We start from the raw sequence: 17447 nt of genomic DNA, 5'->3' as shown, positions 1-17447 counted from the left end.
AGCTTTTTAGCTGCAAAACATTTGTTAATTTTCTAATTAATTGCTTAGCTTCATCCTTAGTCCATCTTCTTCACGGGCTGCACTACATCTCATTCATTATAATGTGCTGAAGAAGGATTTATATGGTTCACATAAAATTGCAAGTATCTTTGGCAATGTATTATTTTTGTTCATGACACTCTTACTTTTGTTCAAAATTATTACATCTCCAGGGACAGGATTAAATAGTTTTTCTGGCATACTTTGGCTTTACTTTTTGATTTAGTGTTTTCATTTTTTGGTTTACCCAAGAAAACTAATGTTTAGCACAGGGTTTAGTTTCTTCTTAAACCTGATAACATGTAACAGTCATTGAATCAGGTTCTACTATTCTTTACACGGCCTCAGGATGCTTACTGAAACTTAGACTGTATTTTCTTTCGAATTTAACTAATGTATTTTAAATGTATCATATCTAAAAATGATTGACCAGATCAACAGTAACAGATTACATAATGTTTATTTGTAGTCCCTTTGGTTCAAATAAGTTAAAAAAATGACTGAAACATAGCTGAATTTCAAAGATGATGAGCATTTTATACACTAGGGATTGTGATTCCCTATAAGATAATATCTTATAAAATACCCTTAAAATAGGCTATTTTGATTCCAATTTTCATTTTGTAATCAGCTGTTGTCAAATTTACTTTAAAATTTATTTTCTGTTCTTAAGTTTGAAAACTTTCTAGACCTTAGTACGTAGAATGCCCAATGTGTATGTTGAGTGCTTACAGGCTTCAGAGCCATTGTTACTAAAAAATAGATAAATCGACTATAATTGTAAATGAGAGTGTTCTGGAAGACTTCCTTCCTTTTCTTTCCCAAAACATGAAAAACTTTACTTTATGAACTAGATGGTAACGTTGTACAGAGCACACAGCGGGAATTTAGTAACTGTTGCATATAAAACCATTTTTAAAAGTTAGTATTGAAAAAACTCAGGATATTTTCAGGACATTGACTTCCTAATTAAACAGTTTGAAAGAAAACATAATTTTGTAGCAAAACATATTGATAATAATATTTTGTATCATAATGATTTGTCACCTATACCAGTTAAAAATGTTTTAAATTAAATAAATTTGCTACCTCTTAGAGAGTTATCTCTACATGCTTATGAGGAATATTTTCTCTTTTCAGGACAAATTATTTTTATACAGTAGCTATGACATACTAGTATATAATTAATTATCTGTCAACAAACAAACCACTTATTTGGTTGTATTTATGCATGCAAAAACTTTGTTTTAGAAAAAGGTATTTTAGGCCGGGCACAGTGGCTCATGCCTGTAATCCCAGCAGTTTGGGAGGCCAGAATCTGCAGATCACTTGAGGTCAGGAGTTCATGACAAGACTGGCTGACATGGAGAAACCCCATTTCTACTAAAAATACAAAAATTAGCCAGGTGTGGTAGCACATGCCTGTAATCCCAGCTACTCAGGAGACTGAGGCAGGAGAATAATTTGAATCTGGGAAGCAGAGGTTGCAGTGAGTCAAGATCAGATTCTGTCTCAAGAAAAAAAAAAAGATGAAGGTATTTTAGTGTAATGCCTTTTTTGAAAATGAAACTAGCACTTCTGATGTGTGGCTGATATGTTTCCTTTTAAATATGTGTGAGCATTTAGATATCATTTTTCCTTTATTTTAAATGTATTGGATAGGAGGACTTACGCTCACAAAAAGTAATTTAGCTGGCCAGAAGAAGTCAAATATTTGGAAAAGATTATTTTTGAGAAAATATTTTAAAGCCATTTTAATATATACTGCAGGCTTTTCTACTAAGGTAAGATTCTGAATGTTCTCAGAGCACTGAATGGCTTTTAATCACAATGCTAAGCAGTCTATCTTACAAGATGTTACATATAGATTCACTTGGTTATAAATTCAAAAGTATCATGTGCTAAAATGTTTATAATCATTAAACATATTAAGAGATGAAGCAATAGCATTCTGTTGTCCTCCGACACTTTCTTTTACAGGATCATACTTTTTATCACAGTAATACATATCTGACATCTGGTTAGAGAAGAAAAAAGAACAGAGGAAGATCAGTGTCTTCATGATAGTAGTTTCTGTTTATCATGTAAGATGATAATGGAATGAACTTACCAGTTTATAATACAATTTTCATTTTATTTTAAACATATTTTGCTTGATATAAAAATATTGATCACAGTGAGTTTTACCAATTATTGTTGCTATAAAAATGAATGCTGAAACAATACTTTTAGTGGAAATAAATTATATAGTATTCTTTAAAAAAAAAAAAAATCACAAGAGAAAAATCTTCGCTGTTTGGTCTTGACAGAAAACCAGTCTTTACAAGAGGCCTTTTGCAGATGAGCTCCAGTCCAACTCTGTAAAGTTATCCACATGGTTCAGGAAACACAGACTTTTGTCTTTGTTAGCATGGACCCACAAAGGTCTCTCTGTTCATAGACAGTTCTACTGTGGCAACACAGTTTTCCGTAATAGAAAATCGATGAACTGGAAAACAGCACAGTCTTAGTTCATATGTGGTCTTTTCCAATATGAAGGGACACAACGGCACACTTCTTCACTAAATGAAAATCCTGGCTCACAAGGCTTCTGGCGATTTGTACATGGCCGCCTGTAACAGCTAGGAGAACAAACAAGAACACACTTATGTTAAAGATCAAGGCAATGGATTCATTATGCTACCAAGGAATTTCTGTGCTTTTCTAAATTTCAGACTAGAATAAAATTACTAATTTTGTGATGAAATTGTTCGTAGGCTCATAAAAGTTTGTTTCTGCTTAGAATTACAACATTTAAGAGGAATGGAAAGCCTTAAAATAAAAGTCTTGCTTGCTGATTGAACAAACGGAAGGATGAGGTATTGTAAGCATTAGTTCTTTTGAAGTGCTCTTTGCTTCATGGATGAAAGAAACATAAAACAGAAATTTTGAAAGTGAATATTGAAGGTCTGCTGACTTGCTGTGATCACATAAGCATGGCAGAATTCACACGAGTCAGGGACTTGTATGGGACCCAGACTTTCAAGGAATTAAACCCAGCCATGTTGGCAGAACTGTGGTCCTCAGTGGGCAGCCTCACCCTCACTCTTGTGTCTCTACTTGGCAGCTGGCTGCACGATGGTGGCTAACTCTTCCTTTCCACCTGGGCTCCAGGTGAAACAGAGGCATTCTGGGGCACGTGGGTGAGAGGGACAAAACTCAGCAGCGAGGGTCCCCCTTCTCCCATCCTAGACTTCCAGTTTCTAGTAGCAGTGAGAGGACGAATGACCAATTGGTCACTCTGTACCTTGCCCTCTTGCTCCAGTGAATTGGAGCCTCATTTTTTTGAGACACAGCCTCGTTCTGTCACCCAGGCTGGATTGCAGTGGCGCGATATCGGCTCACTGCAACCTCCGCCTCCCAGACTCAAGTCATTCTCGTGTGTCAGACTCTCAAGTCGCTAGGACTACAAATGTGTGCGACCATGGCTGGCTAAGATTTGTATTTTTCATGGAGACAGGGTTTTGCCATGTTGGTCAGGCTGGTCTTGAACTCCTGGCCTCAAGTGATCTGCCTGTCTTGGCCTCCCAAAGTGCTAGGATTTCAGGTGTGAGCTACCACACCTAGTGAGAATTGGAGCTATGTTTGAAAAACTTTTTGGAGTATGAGCGTGCCTAACATGGGAATAGGTGTACAGGGAAAAGTGCAAGATAACCTGAGGTGGAAATCAAAAGTGCAACAAGAAAACATACAAAATTTGGTTTTGACATTTCATTTATTTGGCTCTAGAAATGAAAGCATATCTAGTTAATTTTTCTTAAAATTTACAAATGCAGATTAATACTTATGACAACAGATAGTCCTTTACTAAAAAGGGATACGATACTTAATGATCCAGAAAAGCTGTTAATTAAGGCAATGGACCAAAGAGTATGTACTCTGCCCACTATATTTTGTAATAAATATTAAGAGAGAATGAGGAGAATACATATTTTCCAAATATGATATTTTCTCTTTTGCTCCAATTTATATCACAAAACCTGGAATTATACACTTAGAAAAGTGAACATAGGATAAGTTGCAGTAAACGGAAAGTCTTTATGAAAGAATGTATACTATTAGGAGAAATGCAATGAGAGAAATATTGTCTAAGTTCATCTAAGAGTTCTGTAGAAAAGGCCGGTTGAGGTGGCTCATGCCTGTAATCCCAGCACTTTGGGAAGCCGATCACAAGGTCAGGAGTTCAAGACCAGCCTGGCCATTATGGTGAAACCTGTCTCTACTAAAAATACACACACACACACACACACACACACACGCAACTGACTGGGCGTGGTGGCATGTGCCTGTAGTGCCAGTACTTGGGAGGCTGAGGCAGGAGAATCACTGGAACCCAGGAGGCGGAGATTGCAGTGAGCTGAGATGGTGACACTGCATTCCAGCCTGGGCAAAAGAGAGAGACTTCATCTCAAAAAAAAAAAAAAAAAAAGAGAATTCTGTAGAAAAATATGATGGCTGGTTAGTCTGCATGCAGACATAAGAATTTCAGATTTTAAATGTATACTAGACTCACTCAAGAAGGATTGAATATAAAACCTCTGTTCAAGGTTTCATCAGCCTCATAGTTGCCAAACCCAATAGAGAATTGTGTCCTTAGGTAACCTGTCTTTTCCGCGGCCTTTTTCTTTAAGCTCACCTCTCCTGTGACATGACCTTGTACTTTCCTAGTTGTCTACTTAATTTTCAGACCATTTGTTTTCATTCGCTTTCACTGGATTCTCTTTTTACATCCACTCTTTACATATGGGTACATAATATTCATTTTAACAGAAAAAGCTTGTATTTCATTTATTTACTACCTTCACTAATGTTCATTATTGCTCTTTCCATAGTATATAAAGAGTCCATCTTTTTATTCTCAAGAGTTTTGTGTTCTTATTTTAATGTATATTTCTGATGGTTTTCCTACACTAACATTTTAGCTACTGCATAAAAAGGCTTCAGTGAATCTAGCTATCTCATTGATTACATTTTTCTTCCCATATGTTGCAAAGTACCTCACAGGAATCCTTTTGAGAAAGAACTATATTTCAATTCCTACTGTTATAACCAAAATGATATTTCCAGAATGTGTATACTACTGTCTTCAGAAGGATAGAGATACTACATCTTTTTAAGCCTTATTAAACTATGTTTTATATTGAATCCTTCTGAGTGAGTCTAGCATCTGAAATTCTTATGTAAGCATACAGACTAACCAGCCATCATATTTTTCTATAGAATTCTCTTTTTTTTTTTTTTTTTTTTTGAGATGGAGTCTCCCTCTTTTGCCCAGACTGGAATGCAGTGTCACCATCTCAGCTCACTGCAACCTCCGCCTCCTGGGTTCCAGTGATTCTCCTGCCTCAGCCTCCCAAGTACTGGGACTACAGGCACGTGCCACCACGCCCAGTCAGTTGGGTGTGTGTGTGTGTGTGTGTATTTTTAGTAGAGACAGGTTTCGCCATATTGGCCAGGCTGGTCTTGAACTCCTGACCTTGTGATCTGCCTGCCTCAGCTTCCCAAAGTGCTGGGATTACAGGCATGAGCCACCTCAACCGGCCTTTTCTACAGAACTCTTAGATGAACTTAGACAATATTTCTCTCATTGCATTTCTCCTAATAGTATACATTCTTTCATAAAGACTTTCCGTTTACTGCAACTTATCCTATGTTCACTTTTCTAAGTGTATAATTCCAGGTTTTGTGATATAAATTGGAGCAAAAGAGAAAATACCACATTTGGAAAATATTCTCTTCATTTTCTCTTAATATTTATTACAAAATATAGTAGGCAGAGTACATATTCTTTGGTCCATTGCCTTAATTAACAGCTTTTCTGGATCATTAAGTATCGTATCCCTTTTTAGTAAAAGAATATCTGTAGTCATAAGTATTAATCTGCATTTGTAAATTTTAAGAAAAATTAACTAGACATGCTTTCATTTCTAGAGCCAAATAAATGAAATGTCAAAACCAAATTTTGTATGTTTTCTTGTTGCACTTTTGATTTCCACCTCAGGTCATCTTGCACTTTTCCCTGTACCCCTATTCCCACATATTAGTCATGCTCGTACTCCAAAAAGTTATTTCTCAAAATAAAAGGATTCCTATGAGGTACTTTGTAACATATGGGAAGAAAAATATAATTAATGAGATAGCTAGATTCACTGAAGCCTTTTTATGCAGTAGCTAAAATGTTAGTGTAGGAAAACCATCAGAAATATACATTAAAATAAGAACACAAAACTCTTGAGAATAAAAAGATGGACTCTTTATATACTGTGGAAAAAGCAATAATGAATATTGGTGAAGTTAGTAAATAAATGAAATACAAGCTTTTTCTGTTAAAATGAATATTATGTACCTATATGTAAAGAGTGGATGTAAAAAGAGAATCCAGTGAAAGCGAATGAAAACAAATGGTCTGAAAATTAAGTAGACAACTAAGAAAGTACAATGTCACATCATAGAAGAGGTGAGCTTAAAGAAAAAGGTCACAGAAAGGACAGGTTATCTAAGGTTACTTAAGGACACAATTCTCTATTGGGTTTGGCAACTATGAGGCTGATGAAACCTTATAGGTTTAACATAGCACTCCAGGGCATAAACCAGGTTACAGGTGGTTGAATAAATGGTAGATGAAAACAATGCCTCATTTTTGAGCAGCTTTGAAGAAGACAGAGCTGGGTTGCTAAAGTATGCTCAGCTTCACAGTAAGAGGCTAATAAAATAGAAGAAATTTGGAAACTTTTGTAAACTGAGGGAGAAAAAAGTAGAGCTGAAGATGTTAAAATGACAGAAGAATGAAGGAATGTCATGAAGCAATGTTGAAGGAATGTGGAGAAAATGTCAAATGCACAGGTCTGACTTAAATAGTAGGATCATCTTACTCTCTGGGATTAAAGAGGAAGAGTTTCAGGGATTAACACTGAATGTGTTTGAGTCCAATGACTTCATTTTTTTTTCTTGGTGAAGAAGAGAGCAAAACCAAGTTTAAGAAATGAGTTTTGAGTACCTTTAACAACATATTCATGTTATTTCTTTAATTCTATCAAATACTTACATATTTTCATTTCCAGATAGAATTCTATCTACAGTCAATGGTACTATCCTATCCTTTGTAAGTTTTACATAAAAATTGTCTGCATTTAGAACAGTTGTCCTAAATTATGGCTGAAGGCAGCATCATACTTTTTGATGAGGGCAGAGTGGATCGCCTGTATGTATTTTGAGAAGATCCCCCAGGGTCCACTAATTTAGAGTATATTCTGAGCTTGGATCTAGTTTTGATCCTCAAGCCTCCTGTCTTGCTTTTTTGGAAGCTAATCCAGTCTCATGAAGGTTTAGCATTGGTTAAAAAAAAATAATAAGATTTTGTCTTGCAGAACCTACTGGGCTCATTTTAATAAGCAATTGTTACTGTAATTATGAAAACTGCTTTTGGTTTAGAACATATTTCTAGTAAGAGCAATTCATATCCTTTATGAGGATCTCTTACCTGCATGTTTGCTGTTGGAACTTCTTTCCTTTTAACAAGCATTTCTGTGGACTTTCTGTACATTCACAGGCACATTTTCCAGGATTTAGGGGTTGATTTCTGGGGCAGGTTCTTTTACATACACACTGGCATGTGTTTTCATCAAATTCTCGGTTGGCCCCACATGGGCTGAGGAAGAGTTTGTTTTTACAGACACATTGGCATGAGTTTCTGTCTAGTTCTTTGTGGGGTCCGCAGCTGGCAGGCCGAAGTCCCCCTTTACAGACACATTGACAGGTCTCTTCATCCAGCTCCTTGTTTGGTCCACAGATGTCATGGAATCCATCTGCTGAGTCTAGACAAACACAGTCAGAGCGTCTTTACTATACCTTACTTGGTCCTAGGTGTGGCGTAAAACAATTAAAAGCTTTTAAAAGCATCTTCCTTTGTATGTCTGCCATCAAATCGCTGTGCACATACATGGGTATATTCCTTTATAAAGGAGTTCAAAGTAATACCAATGTCAAGTAGAAAATGTACTATTTTTAAGTCACTTATTTGAAAGAATGATGAATATTGTACATATGGCTTTAATATTAAAGTATGTTAATCACAATATAGACCCTTGGCATTTAGTCTTTAGAACATTATTCTTCTTACCATCTCCAGCATTTGAGGAAAACATAAAATCTTGCTGAGCCAGGCATCTGCAGATGTGATTATTCCACATGTAATTGATGGGGCAAGTCTTGTTTGCTGCCTGACACCTTTGGAAGAAATAGATAGGGTTAAGCAATGGTATAACTGGTACCTAGAAGGAACTATATCTGCTCACATATGTATCACAATACATGCTTATAAAAAAAGCTTAAAAAAGATAAGAATTATGAAATAAAATGTGAGTATTTTCTCCCAAACTCTCTACCCACAACTGCTAGCAAATTTCAATCCCAGAAGTGATCACTGTTTGTGGTATGGTCATATAGGACACTAGACTTTTATCTTTTTAAGGCAAACACATTGATTTGTACAATCATGTAGGGTTTTAGTTCGTGAAATAAATAAGGTAAAATCTTTTATTTTACTTTGAAATTTCTTTTTTCCATTATACAATATATCACGGGCATTTTTATATGTCATTGAATAGAGTTCCGCTCCATTATTTTTAGTGTCTAGGTAACATTAGATACAAAAGATGTACCATTATTTATTTTATCAATCTCTTAGGTAATTATCTACATCACTTCCAATTTTGGCTTTTTTGAGCAATGCTGGAGGAACATCCGTGTAAATGTATCTTTACTGACTTATTTCCGAAGCACAGATTCCCACGTTGTAAAGGCTCCAGTAATGCAAAAGTTCCACTCTGGACTCCACCAGAAAGTTATCAAAGATATTTTGCTTTGCTGTTATTGTTCTAGCTCGTTACTTCCTTCCTTCTCTCCCTCCCTCCTTTCTTCCTTCTCTTCCCCTTCTTTCCCCTTTCTTCCCTCCTTCCTTCCTTGTTTTAGTAAAAATTATAAACCTAAGGCCTCAATCAAGTACACCAGCTGCTCCTTTGATGGTCCAATGGCCTCACTGTTGCTACCTGAGACTCCTCTCTGTTGGTGCCCGCGTGACATGAGCCCCTCTAGGGCGAACATATGTCATAAGCTCAGTTTGCTCATTTTCTCTTCCACATCTGTAATCAGCCATTTATTCAGCAGCCTTAAGTCTCTTTGTTGGAAAATGGCATTTTAGAGGCCATCATTTGAGATCAGAAGCATTCAGTGCCATCAGATCACATTACTACTAGATCTTTCCAGGGGGCAGACCTAGAAAAATGCATGTACATCCTGTAGAATGTTTCACCAGTTAATGTTTACCCAGTAGAAGGATTTTTGGTTTTTAGTATCTTAATTTACAGAATATATATCGACCTCTCACTGCTTCATTTTTCAATTAATGTTGGTGTGTAGACATCAGCTGGAAGTATTTACTTAACATCTTTCACACTCAATACAATATTGTAAACAATTTTCTGTGCTGGAAGAATGTTGTGTTAAATTTCAAATTGATAGAACATAGTAAAAATCCTATGTAGCCATCTTAACATGTGCATTGAGTGTAAATAAACAGGCCATTTGCTAAGAGAGTTTTGCAGTCACACTCAGTGTGACAATGCACCTTTCTTTTAATAATAGCCTGATAACTCTTACGGCACCACATGAAGGAATTTTTCAACAGGAAAATAAGCAAATCTGCATTTTGCAACCATGCCTTCCTTCAGCTGAAATACCATTTCTGAAGATTTAGCAACACTTTCCTGTCTAGCAGTCTCAACAGCATCTCCTAGACACAGAGAAGGTGTCTTCATTCCTCTTAATCTGACAGTTTGTCTAAGATTGCCCCATTGTCCTTCATCCATTGCTTTCTGCAAATAGCAATGACTGATTTGACCCTTCTTTCTTTCTCCCTTCTTGACTTTCTTTAAGAATCATGTCTTCTTTAGCATGGAATAAACCTAGTATGGGTCTTTTATTTAATTTGGACTTTTAGCTTTCTGATTGCTATGTGCTAATTGCTATACCATACCATAAAGTAACAATTTCTCATACAGCATACACAAAGTCCATGTAACAACGTGCAAAGCAACCATATGTAGTAACAGCAATAATTGTTGGATGATTAGGAAACAATACACATTTTAGATTTTATCAAGATAGTTTGACACTTTTCTACAGACATTATTAGGGATACATTATTTTGTGGGAAATAGCTATGTTTTGGGTTTACCTTCCATTCATTATAATTGTTCCTATTTAGAACAACAAAAATGTGCTAATAAATATCTATTTTTGAGAATAGATTACTGATCTTAAGCAACAGATTCTTGTGTATATTTTTACAGAAAAAAATTCATATTGTTACCTTCAAATCCAATGAACATTACTGGATTTTAATGTACTACCTGGACTTCATACCAGTAACTTCCATTAAAATCTTGGCTTCTAACAATCTTCACATAAACTGTTATTTGCTTGGGTTTATGTACTTTTTTGTTTTTACCTTTGAAAGTGTCAAACATGTATGTAATTATCAAAGTTAAGATTATGAGAAAAATGTATAGGCAGAGAAGTTCTGTATCATCAGTGATTTTTTTTAGCTTTTTGGTTGATGTTTTCAGGGTACTTCTTGCCAAAAAATTGTATGTGTGCATATATGTATTTTTTTTTCTCATTTTCTTACACAGATGATAGCATACCTTACATACTGTTTTAAATCTTGTTTTTTCACTTACCAGTATTTCCTGGAGAACACTGTACCTTCCTAATAATTTTAGGGAATTCCAAGGACAAGACTCTACTCATTGCACATTTTTTGTCATTATTTTCTTGGTTAATCCTGAACATATATTTTTCTAGGTAAAATGTAGACAGTACTTACCAATTTTCCAAAACAGTATCATTGTTTTTAACATTTGTATCTTCTCAATTGTTAGCATTGTTCCATTAAACAGAATACAACTATGTTAAGTTCTATAACAGCCATGCAATTAATCCTGGCTGCATGAAACTCATGACCTTATTCTATAAATGGCAGTAAAACCATTTTGGTCATGTTGCTTCAACGTCGATTGATATATGATTTAAGTAACACACTGCCATGTTGGCATCAAGTGGCCATTATACTGTGTTGGTGGCAGTAGAAAGACATCTTTCATTCTATCAACATGTGATTTATACTGCCATTACCTAAGCCAGTGTATTCCAACTGCTGCTTCCAACTCATTAACTAATCATGAAATCAGTGACAAGGGCACAGAAATGCATTTTAAAATATAATGTAATGGCATACAATAAAATACAAACTAATAGAATGCATGTGATACAGTTTGCTTCCTAAAGAAAGCACCCCGCTTCAAAAGTGAGGAACAAGTTCTTGGCATTTAAAACTTCTCATGTAAAAATATGGGCGAGGGGTCAAAATTTCCAAAATATTGTTATTTTAGAATGCAAGAAAACGTAGTCATAATGGACAGAAGGTTTAGTAAAATTTGGTTAACTCCTTTACATTTTAATTTCCAAAGCATTTCTTCTTACTGAAATTTCTCTTCTAGTTCTGAATATTAATGTGTGAATACATACTTTAAAAGTTCATAATTATATTTTATTGTATATAGTATTTATAAAACATATTGATTCAAAGACATTCTGTCTGCAAAGCAGAGAATTGCACAATTATTTGCAAGGTATATCTATGTTGAGAATCATGTGAATAACCTAACTTCCTATCCCCCACCAATCCCACCACATGCACACAGACACAACCACAATCCTGCCTGTATCATGTATGAACAATAAAGATGCTTTTACTAGAGTTGTTTCATTAATTATTTTCACAGATTCACTTGACTTCGATTTGACAGCTATTGCTTTTTGCTGGTTAAAATCAGATGACAAAAATATGAGTATATGTGCTTTTCAACTTAAAGAACAATTTAATGATAAAGAAAATCGTACTTTGGCCTTTATCTCTCCTTTGAAATATTAAAAGATAAATGTGCTCCAAATATGTTCCATTCCATTATATTCTAAATGTTGGGTAGTAACTGCTAGCTCTTATATTTTGAACATCATAGCAGGCTATGTTGTGCATGCTATTTTTGTGATTCTTTCATATTCTACACTTTTTGGCACTAAGGTTTTCCTACCCTTGGAGATTTTTTGACTCCTCAAATCCACATCTAAGGAACTAAAACATGCTAACACATTTGTTTGGCCTTAGAACTGAGCTAAAATGTTACTCTTTTTCAAAGAGCTACAATCTTTGTTATATGTGTGTGTATGTATAACATAACATTAAAATGCATTAACATTATAAATGTAACATATATGTTACCTCCAAATCCAATTAACATTACTGGATTTTAATGTACTGCCTTGACTTCATACTAATATGAAGTATTTTTCCAGCTTTTTTGAAGTATGATTTTTCCAGCTTTATTGAAGTATGATTGGTAAAAATTGTACATATATAAGGTGTTCAAAGTGATGTTTTGGTATATGTACACACTGTGAAATGATTACCACAATCAAGCTAATTAACATATCCACACCTCAAAGAGTTACCCTGTGTGTGGGGGGTGAGGGAGTGCAGTGAGAACACTAATGAGAAGAGTATGCTGTATCTGAGGACTCCAGAGCTTATTCACCTTGTAACTGCAAGTTGTCACCCTCTAACATTTCCCCATGTTCCCCACCCCAAGACCCTGGTGACCACTTTTCTATTCTGTATCTATGAATTCTACTTTTCCAGATTCCATATATAAGGGGGATCAGCAATATGCATCTTTCTATGTCTGGCTTATTTCACTCAGCATACTGTCCTCCAGGTTATTTCATGTTGTTGTAAATGGCAGAATCTTTGTAATATATACCTAATTGAAAAAAATTAACTGCACCTTGATTTATGTTAAACTACTTATTGATTTACTTCCCCGGGTCTCTCTTAAAATAGTTTGCAGATCATTCAAAATCAATGATAACATTAATGTGAATTCAACTGTATCACATGATGACTTTTTTGGAAAGCAAATTATTTCTATTGACATGAACTGTGTTATTAATCAAGTACTCTCATTGGAAGCTCTTTTAATAAGGTTTTTCACAGCAGCACAACAAATCAAAATTTTGCTTACCATGTGGCACCTATGTTTCCATAGCTGTGTCCCTCACATAGCCTTCCTACCCCTAGTCTTGTTCAATGAGAAATGTGAGCCACTAGCATTAGTGAAACACATGTTTTAAGGCAGGTACCATGAACTGTAATACACTCGTCAGAGTATCTTCATGTCATTCAGTGGGCTATCCAACAGGAGGTTCTGTACCCCACTAAAGAAACAAATAAGGGAAACCTGACTACATTAAAAATCTGGATAAATAGCAAAACAGGAGTTTGGTTTCCCAAATGCTGATGTTATCTGAACTTCAAACCTGTAACTGTATTATGAAGAATATAAATACAGACCCTTCTTGTCCAACTTTCTCTCTGAATAGCAGTTGGAAGAGCAACTATATTCTTTCATGGTCAGAGCCACAAAGCCCTGGGTAAAATGCTTCAACAATTCTGTCCCAAACGTTTTGAATTGTGTTCATCTTGAGTTTGTTATGCCTGACCCTTGTATACACTTGACTACTTAAACAGAGACTAATTTGCTTATACTTTGGAAACAGCAGTTAATAGTGAATGGAAAGTGGTTAAGTAAAAGTGGACTTTATATTCAATGTTATTAAGTAATCTCTTCGGTACTACAGATAGAAATCAGAAATACCTACATTTTAGGTCTTATATACATTGTTAAAAAGACACATCCTTAATAATATGCATTGAAAAATACATAGACTTATCTTCTGTTGATTTTTATTGATTCCACATGAACTTGTGTTTGTGTCTGTTTGTGTTACTGCTTGCTTGTGTTCCATTAGTCTACTGACAGGGAGAACAGTGGGCAGAGTTGGGGTTTGTTCAGACATAAAAGGAAAAGTTGGAGAGTAGGACGAATCAATGAAAATTCCATAGTTGTAACATGTTTGCCAGTCTTAATATTTGAAAGGCTAATACAATCATTGCATTAACTTAAAATGGGGGTTTAGGCTGGGCATGGTGGCTCACTCCTGTAATCGCAGCATTTTAGGAGGCCAAGATGAGCAATCAGCTGAGGTCAGGAGTTCGAGACCAGCCTGGCCAACACGGTGAAATCCCATCTCTACTATAAACAAAAAAATTAGCCAGGTGTGCTGGTGCGTGCCTGTAATCCCAGTTACTCTTACTCAGGAAGCTGAGGCAGGAGAATCACTGGAAACCAGGAGGCAGAGGTTGCAGTGACCTGAGATCATTCCACTGTACTCCACCCTGGGCAACAGTGCAAGACTCTGTCTCAAAAAAAAATAATAATAAATAATAAAAATAAAAAATGTGTTTATATGTTTATTTTTTTCATTTTTGTCTTAGTATAAAGTAAGCAGTAATCTGCCATATACAAAAGCTCACCTACTCTGAGACTTGGATATAAAGTATGTCACATTGTGTTGTCACAAACTAGCTGAGTACATGACTTAGTTGAGTTGGAAAGCCACCAGAACTGGGAATGAGGACACAAGAAAGGTAGGATAAGTATGGAAGCCTGTGATTTTCTGCTCTATTATTTTTTATATTTGCTTGGATATACAAGCTTGAGAGAAGTACTGGCAGGTTAAAACAATGGAAATTCTGTGGTTACTGGATTTATCAGCTTGTCATGTAATTCAAACTAACAGAATTAGTACAGAGGATTGATAAGGATAAATAGGAATTAAGAAAAAAGGTCCTTCAACAACAGCTGCTTGTCTCATTACCTTGTGACAGCCACACGTCATCAACAGAAAAATGAAAACAAAACAATGATGACAATAGAAACACGTTATGAGGGTATTAAAGTTGCTATGACATCTAAGTGGCCGGTTGTGCCAGGAATCCAGAGGAGGGAGAAATGAACAGGTGGAACACAGGGGACTTTCAGGGCAGTAAAACTATTCTGCATGATACTGTAATGGTGGACATACGTCATTTATACATTTGTCAAAATCCACAGAACTTACACCCAAAAAAGAGGGAACCCTAATGTAAGCTGTGGATTTTAGTCAACAATAGCATGTCAGTACTGGCTCATCAACTGTAACAAATGAACCATGCGGATGCAAGATGTTAAAACTAGAAGAAACTCATGGGGGAGGATAGGATGTTATATGAAAGCTCTCTACACTTTCTACTCACTTTTTCTGTGAAGCTAAAATTGCCTAAAATGTCTATTAAATTTTAGAAAACAACTGGTGAATCTGGTCTAATAATATGATGTTTATTAACAAAAATTGTCAACGTGTTTGGCTGAATGTAACTTTCAACTTTATGACAATTTTTGATGGACTAGCCCCCAATTCTAGGCAAATCACTGCCATAATTTCTGTGCAGAGATGGACTGATGCAATCTCCTCAGCTGTATATATTTTGCTGTTATTTCTCACAATCTAGCAGCAAGTCATAGGAATGCCATGCTTTCAATTATCGTATTTTAGAAGGTAGAGATGAGACAGTTCAAAAGCAGACAAACTATATATCAAAGTTACCTTCCCTTTAGAAAAACAATAATGCTCAGAGCCTGGAATATCTTGCCTGGGTTCCACTGGTAAATCCATTCATATCAACAGGTGATTCTTTGAAGTGTGAGACAATGTTTAGATAATTAGTTTTGTAGTGAAAAGGATCAACAGACATATGACTTATCATTTCAAAAATAGCTGCATATGGACATAAAGATTTTGAACTGGCAAAGAGGATAATTTCAGGCAGACTAAAGATGCACATTTTAAAATGCTGAAAAACAGCAGTTTCTGATCATCTAGTACAAGACTGTGGTCCAATTAACTGGCAGCTAAGCTATCTCTCTACTTCTGCTCTGATATAATTTATTAAACTAATGTTATGCCATTTTGCTTCATTCTCGTTTGGTAAAGCAATAATGTATAACCTTCAAATTAAAAAGGAAAGAGTGAGCATTATGGGTAAAAGTAAAACTCACGGATATTGAAGCATCTAAGCATTTGGACTGAGGATCTGTTAAAGATTAACAGACCAAAGACATTGAGACCTCAAGTTCCAAATCAGAGGTTTCCTTGGCTATAAATCTACTCCATTATTTGGAAATAAGATGAATACTCATAAGAATAAAATCTTCCTAAATAAACCCTAGTAAGTGTAACTTCTTGAAAGCAAATAAATTTTACTAAGTAAATAATGTCAACATTTTAATAAAAGAAATAAAAGCTAGCAAATAAATAAAAATGCAAATTAGCCTTCAGGCTAGATTTATTCATTTTTTTCTCAGCTTTTTTTCCATCCATTTTCTCTTTTTCATCACAACACAACTGTATTCCGAATACTGATAGAGCTTTTATCAGGTTCAAATAATACCCATCTTTTATATTTATTATCCATTAAAAATAATTCAAGATTTCTTGGCTATACTGAACATTATCCTTTCATTCATTCTTCTACCCAGAAACAACCTCTGCTCCCCTAATATCTCTACAGAAAAGGTGAAATTTCCTAGTCTGGTGCTGCAAACTTTAGAATCACAGCGTTGTCTTTTTATTAAACCTCCTATTGCTTTCACAGCATAAGACTCAATTAATCTGGTTTATTAACTGCCCTCAGAATGTGTTATTTTCTTACATCTTTAGGGGTATTACCCATGCTATCCAAATAACTAACTAATAAATTTAGCACTATTAACTTCAAGGCCCTTGTCTATGTGACATCACGCTCTCCTCTTTGATTGTACTCTCTTGTTAATCTGTATATATGCTGACTTCCCTATAGTACATTGTCACAGAATGTTAAAAAAAACCATAAAAACGTGTGTTTATTTATTTAATGAAATGCTATATAGTTATTAAATGCATAATCCAGGTCTGTAGATTGCAATATGACTATATCTCTAAAACACAATGTCAAGAGACAAAAAAATGCCAACATTTTAATTTAAAATACAAAACGCTTAACACTGCACTACATAATATCTTCTGGTATGTTAATACATCCAGATGCCATAAAAAATAGAGAAGAGTGAGAATAATACAATTTTATAGTGTTTACCTCTGGGAATGAAGGGTGAAGAATGATGACTGGAGATTTGGGTTGTATCTTTAGTAAATATGACAAAGCATATATATATATATGCATACACACATTTATTTAGCCATGAAAAGAATGCAATCCTGTCATTTGCATCAACATGGATGGAACTAGAGGCTACTATGTTAAGTGAAACAAGCTAGGCACAGAAAGACACATATCTCATGTTCTGACTCATTTATGAGATCCCAAAAAGTGA

At 35.2% G+C, this 17447-nt stretch overlaps 1 protein-coding gene across 5 annotated transcripts in view; it reads right to left on the bottom strand.

Annotated features, from left to right (window-relative positions):
* Positions 1 to 482: 482 nt before the first annotated feature.
* Positions 483 to 17447, bottom strand: part of VEGFC (vascular endothelial growth factor C) — a 133497-nt gene continuing 116532 nt past the window's right edge. For all 5 annotated transcript variants that reach the window (XM_012468585.3, XM_012468588.2, XM_012468586.3 and 2 more), the window contains 3 exons: positions 8198 to 8304; positions 7559 to 7892; positions 483 to 2660 (listed from right to left, as the gene is read on the bottom strand). In XM_012468585.3, the coding sequence (XP_012324008.2) occupies positions 2546 to 2660; positions 7559 to 7892; positions 8198 to 8304 (556 nt within the window). In that variant the 3' untranslated portion in view covers positions 483 to 2545. The remainder of the gene's footprint in view (positions 2661 to 7558; positions 7893 to 8197; positions 8305 to 17447) is intronic.

Source organism: Aotus nancymaae, unplaced genomic scaffold (assembly GCF_030222135.1).
Source record: "Aotus nancymaae isolate 86718 unplaced genomic scaffold, 86718_ANA_hifiasm-v0.15.2.pri h1tg000115l, whole genome shotgun sequence".
Classification (NCBI taxonomy): Eukaryota; Metazoa; Chordata; class Mammalia; order Primates; family Aotidae; genus Aotus; species Aotus nancymaae.
This window is presented reverse-complemented; position numbering and strand designations above follow the sequence as displayed.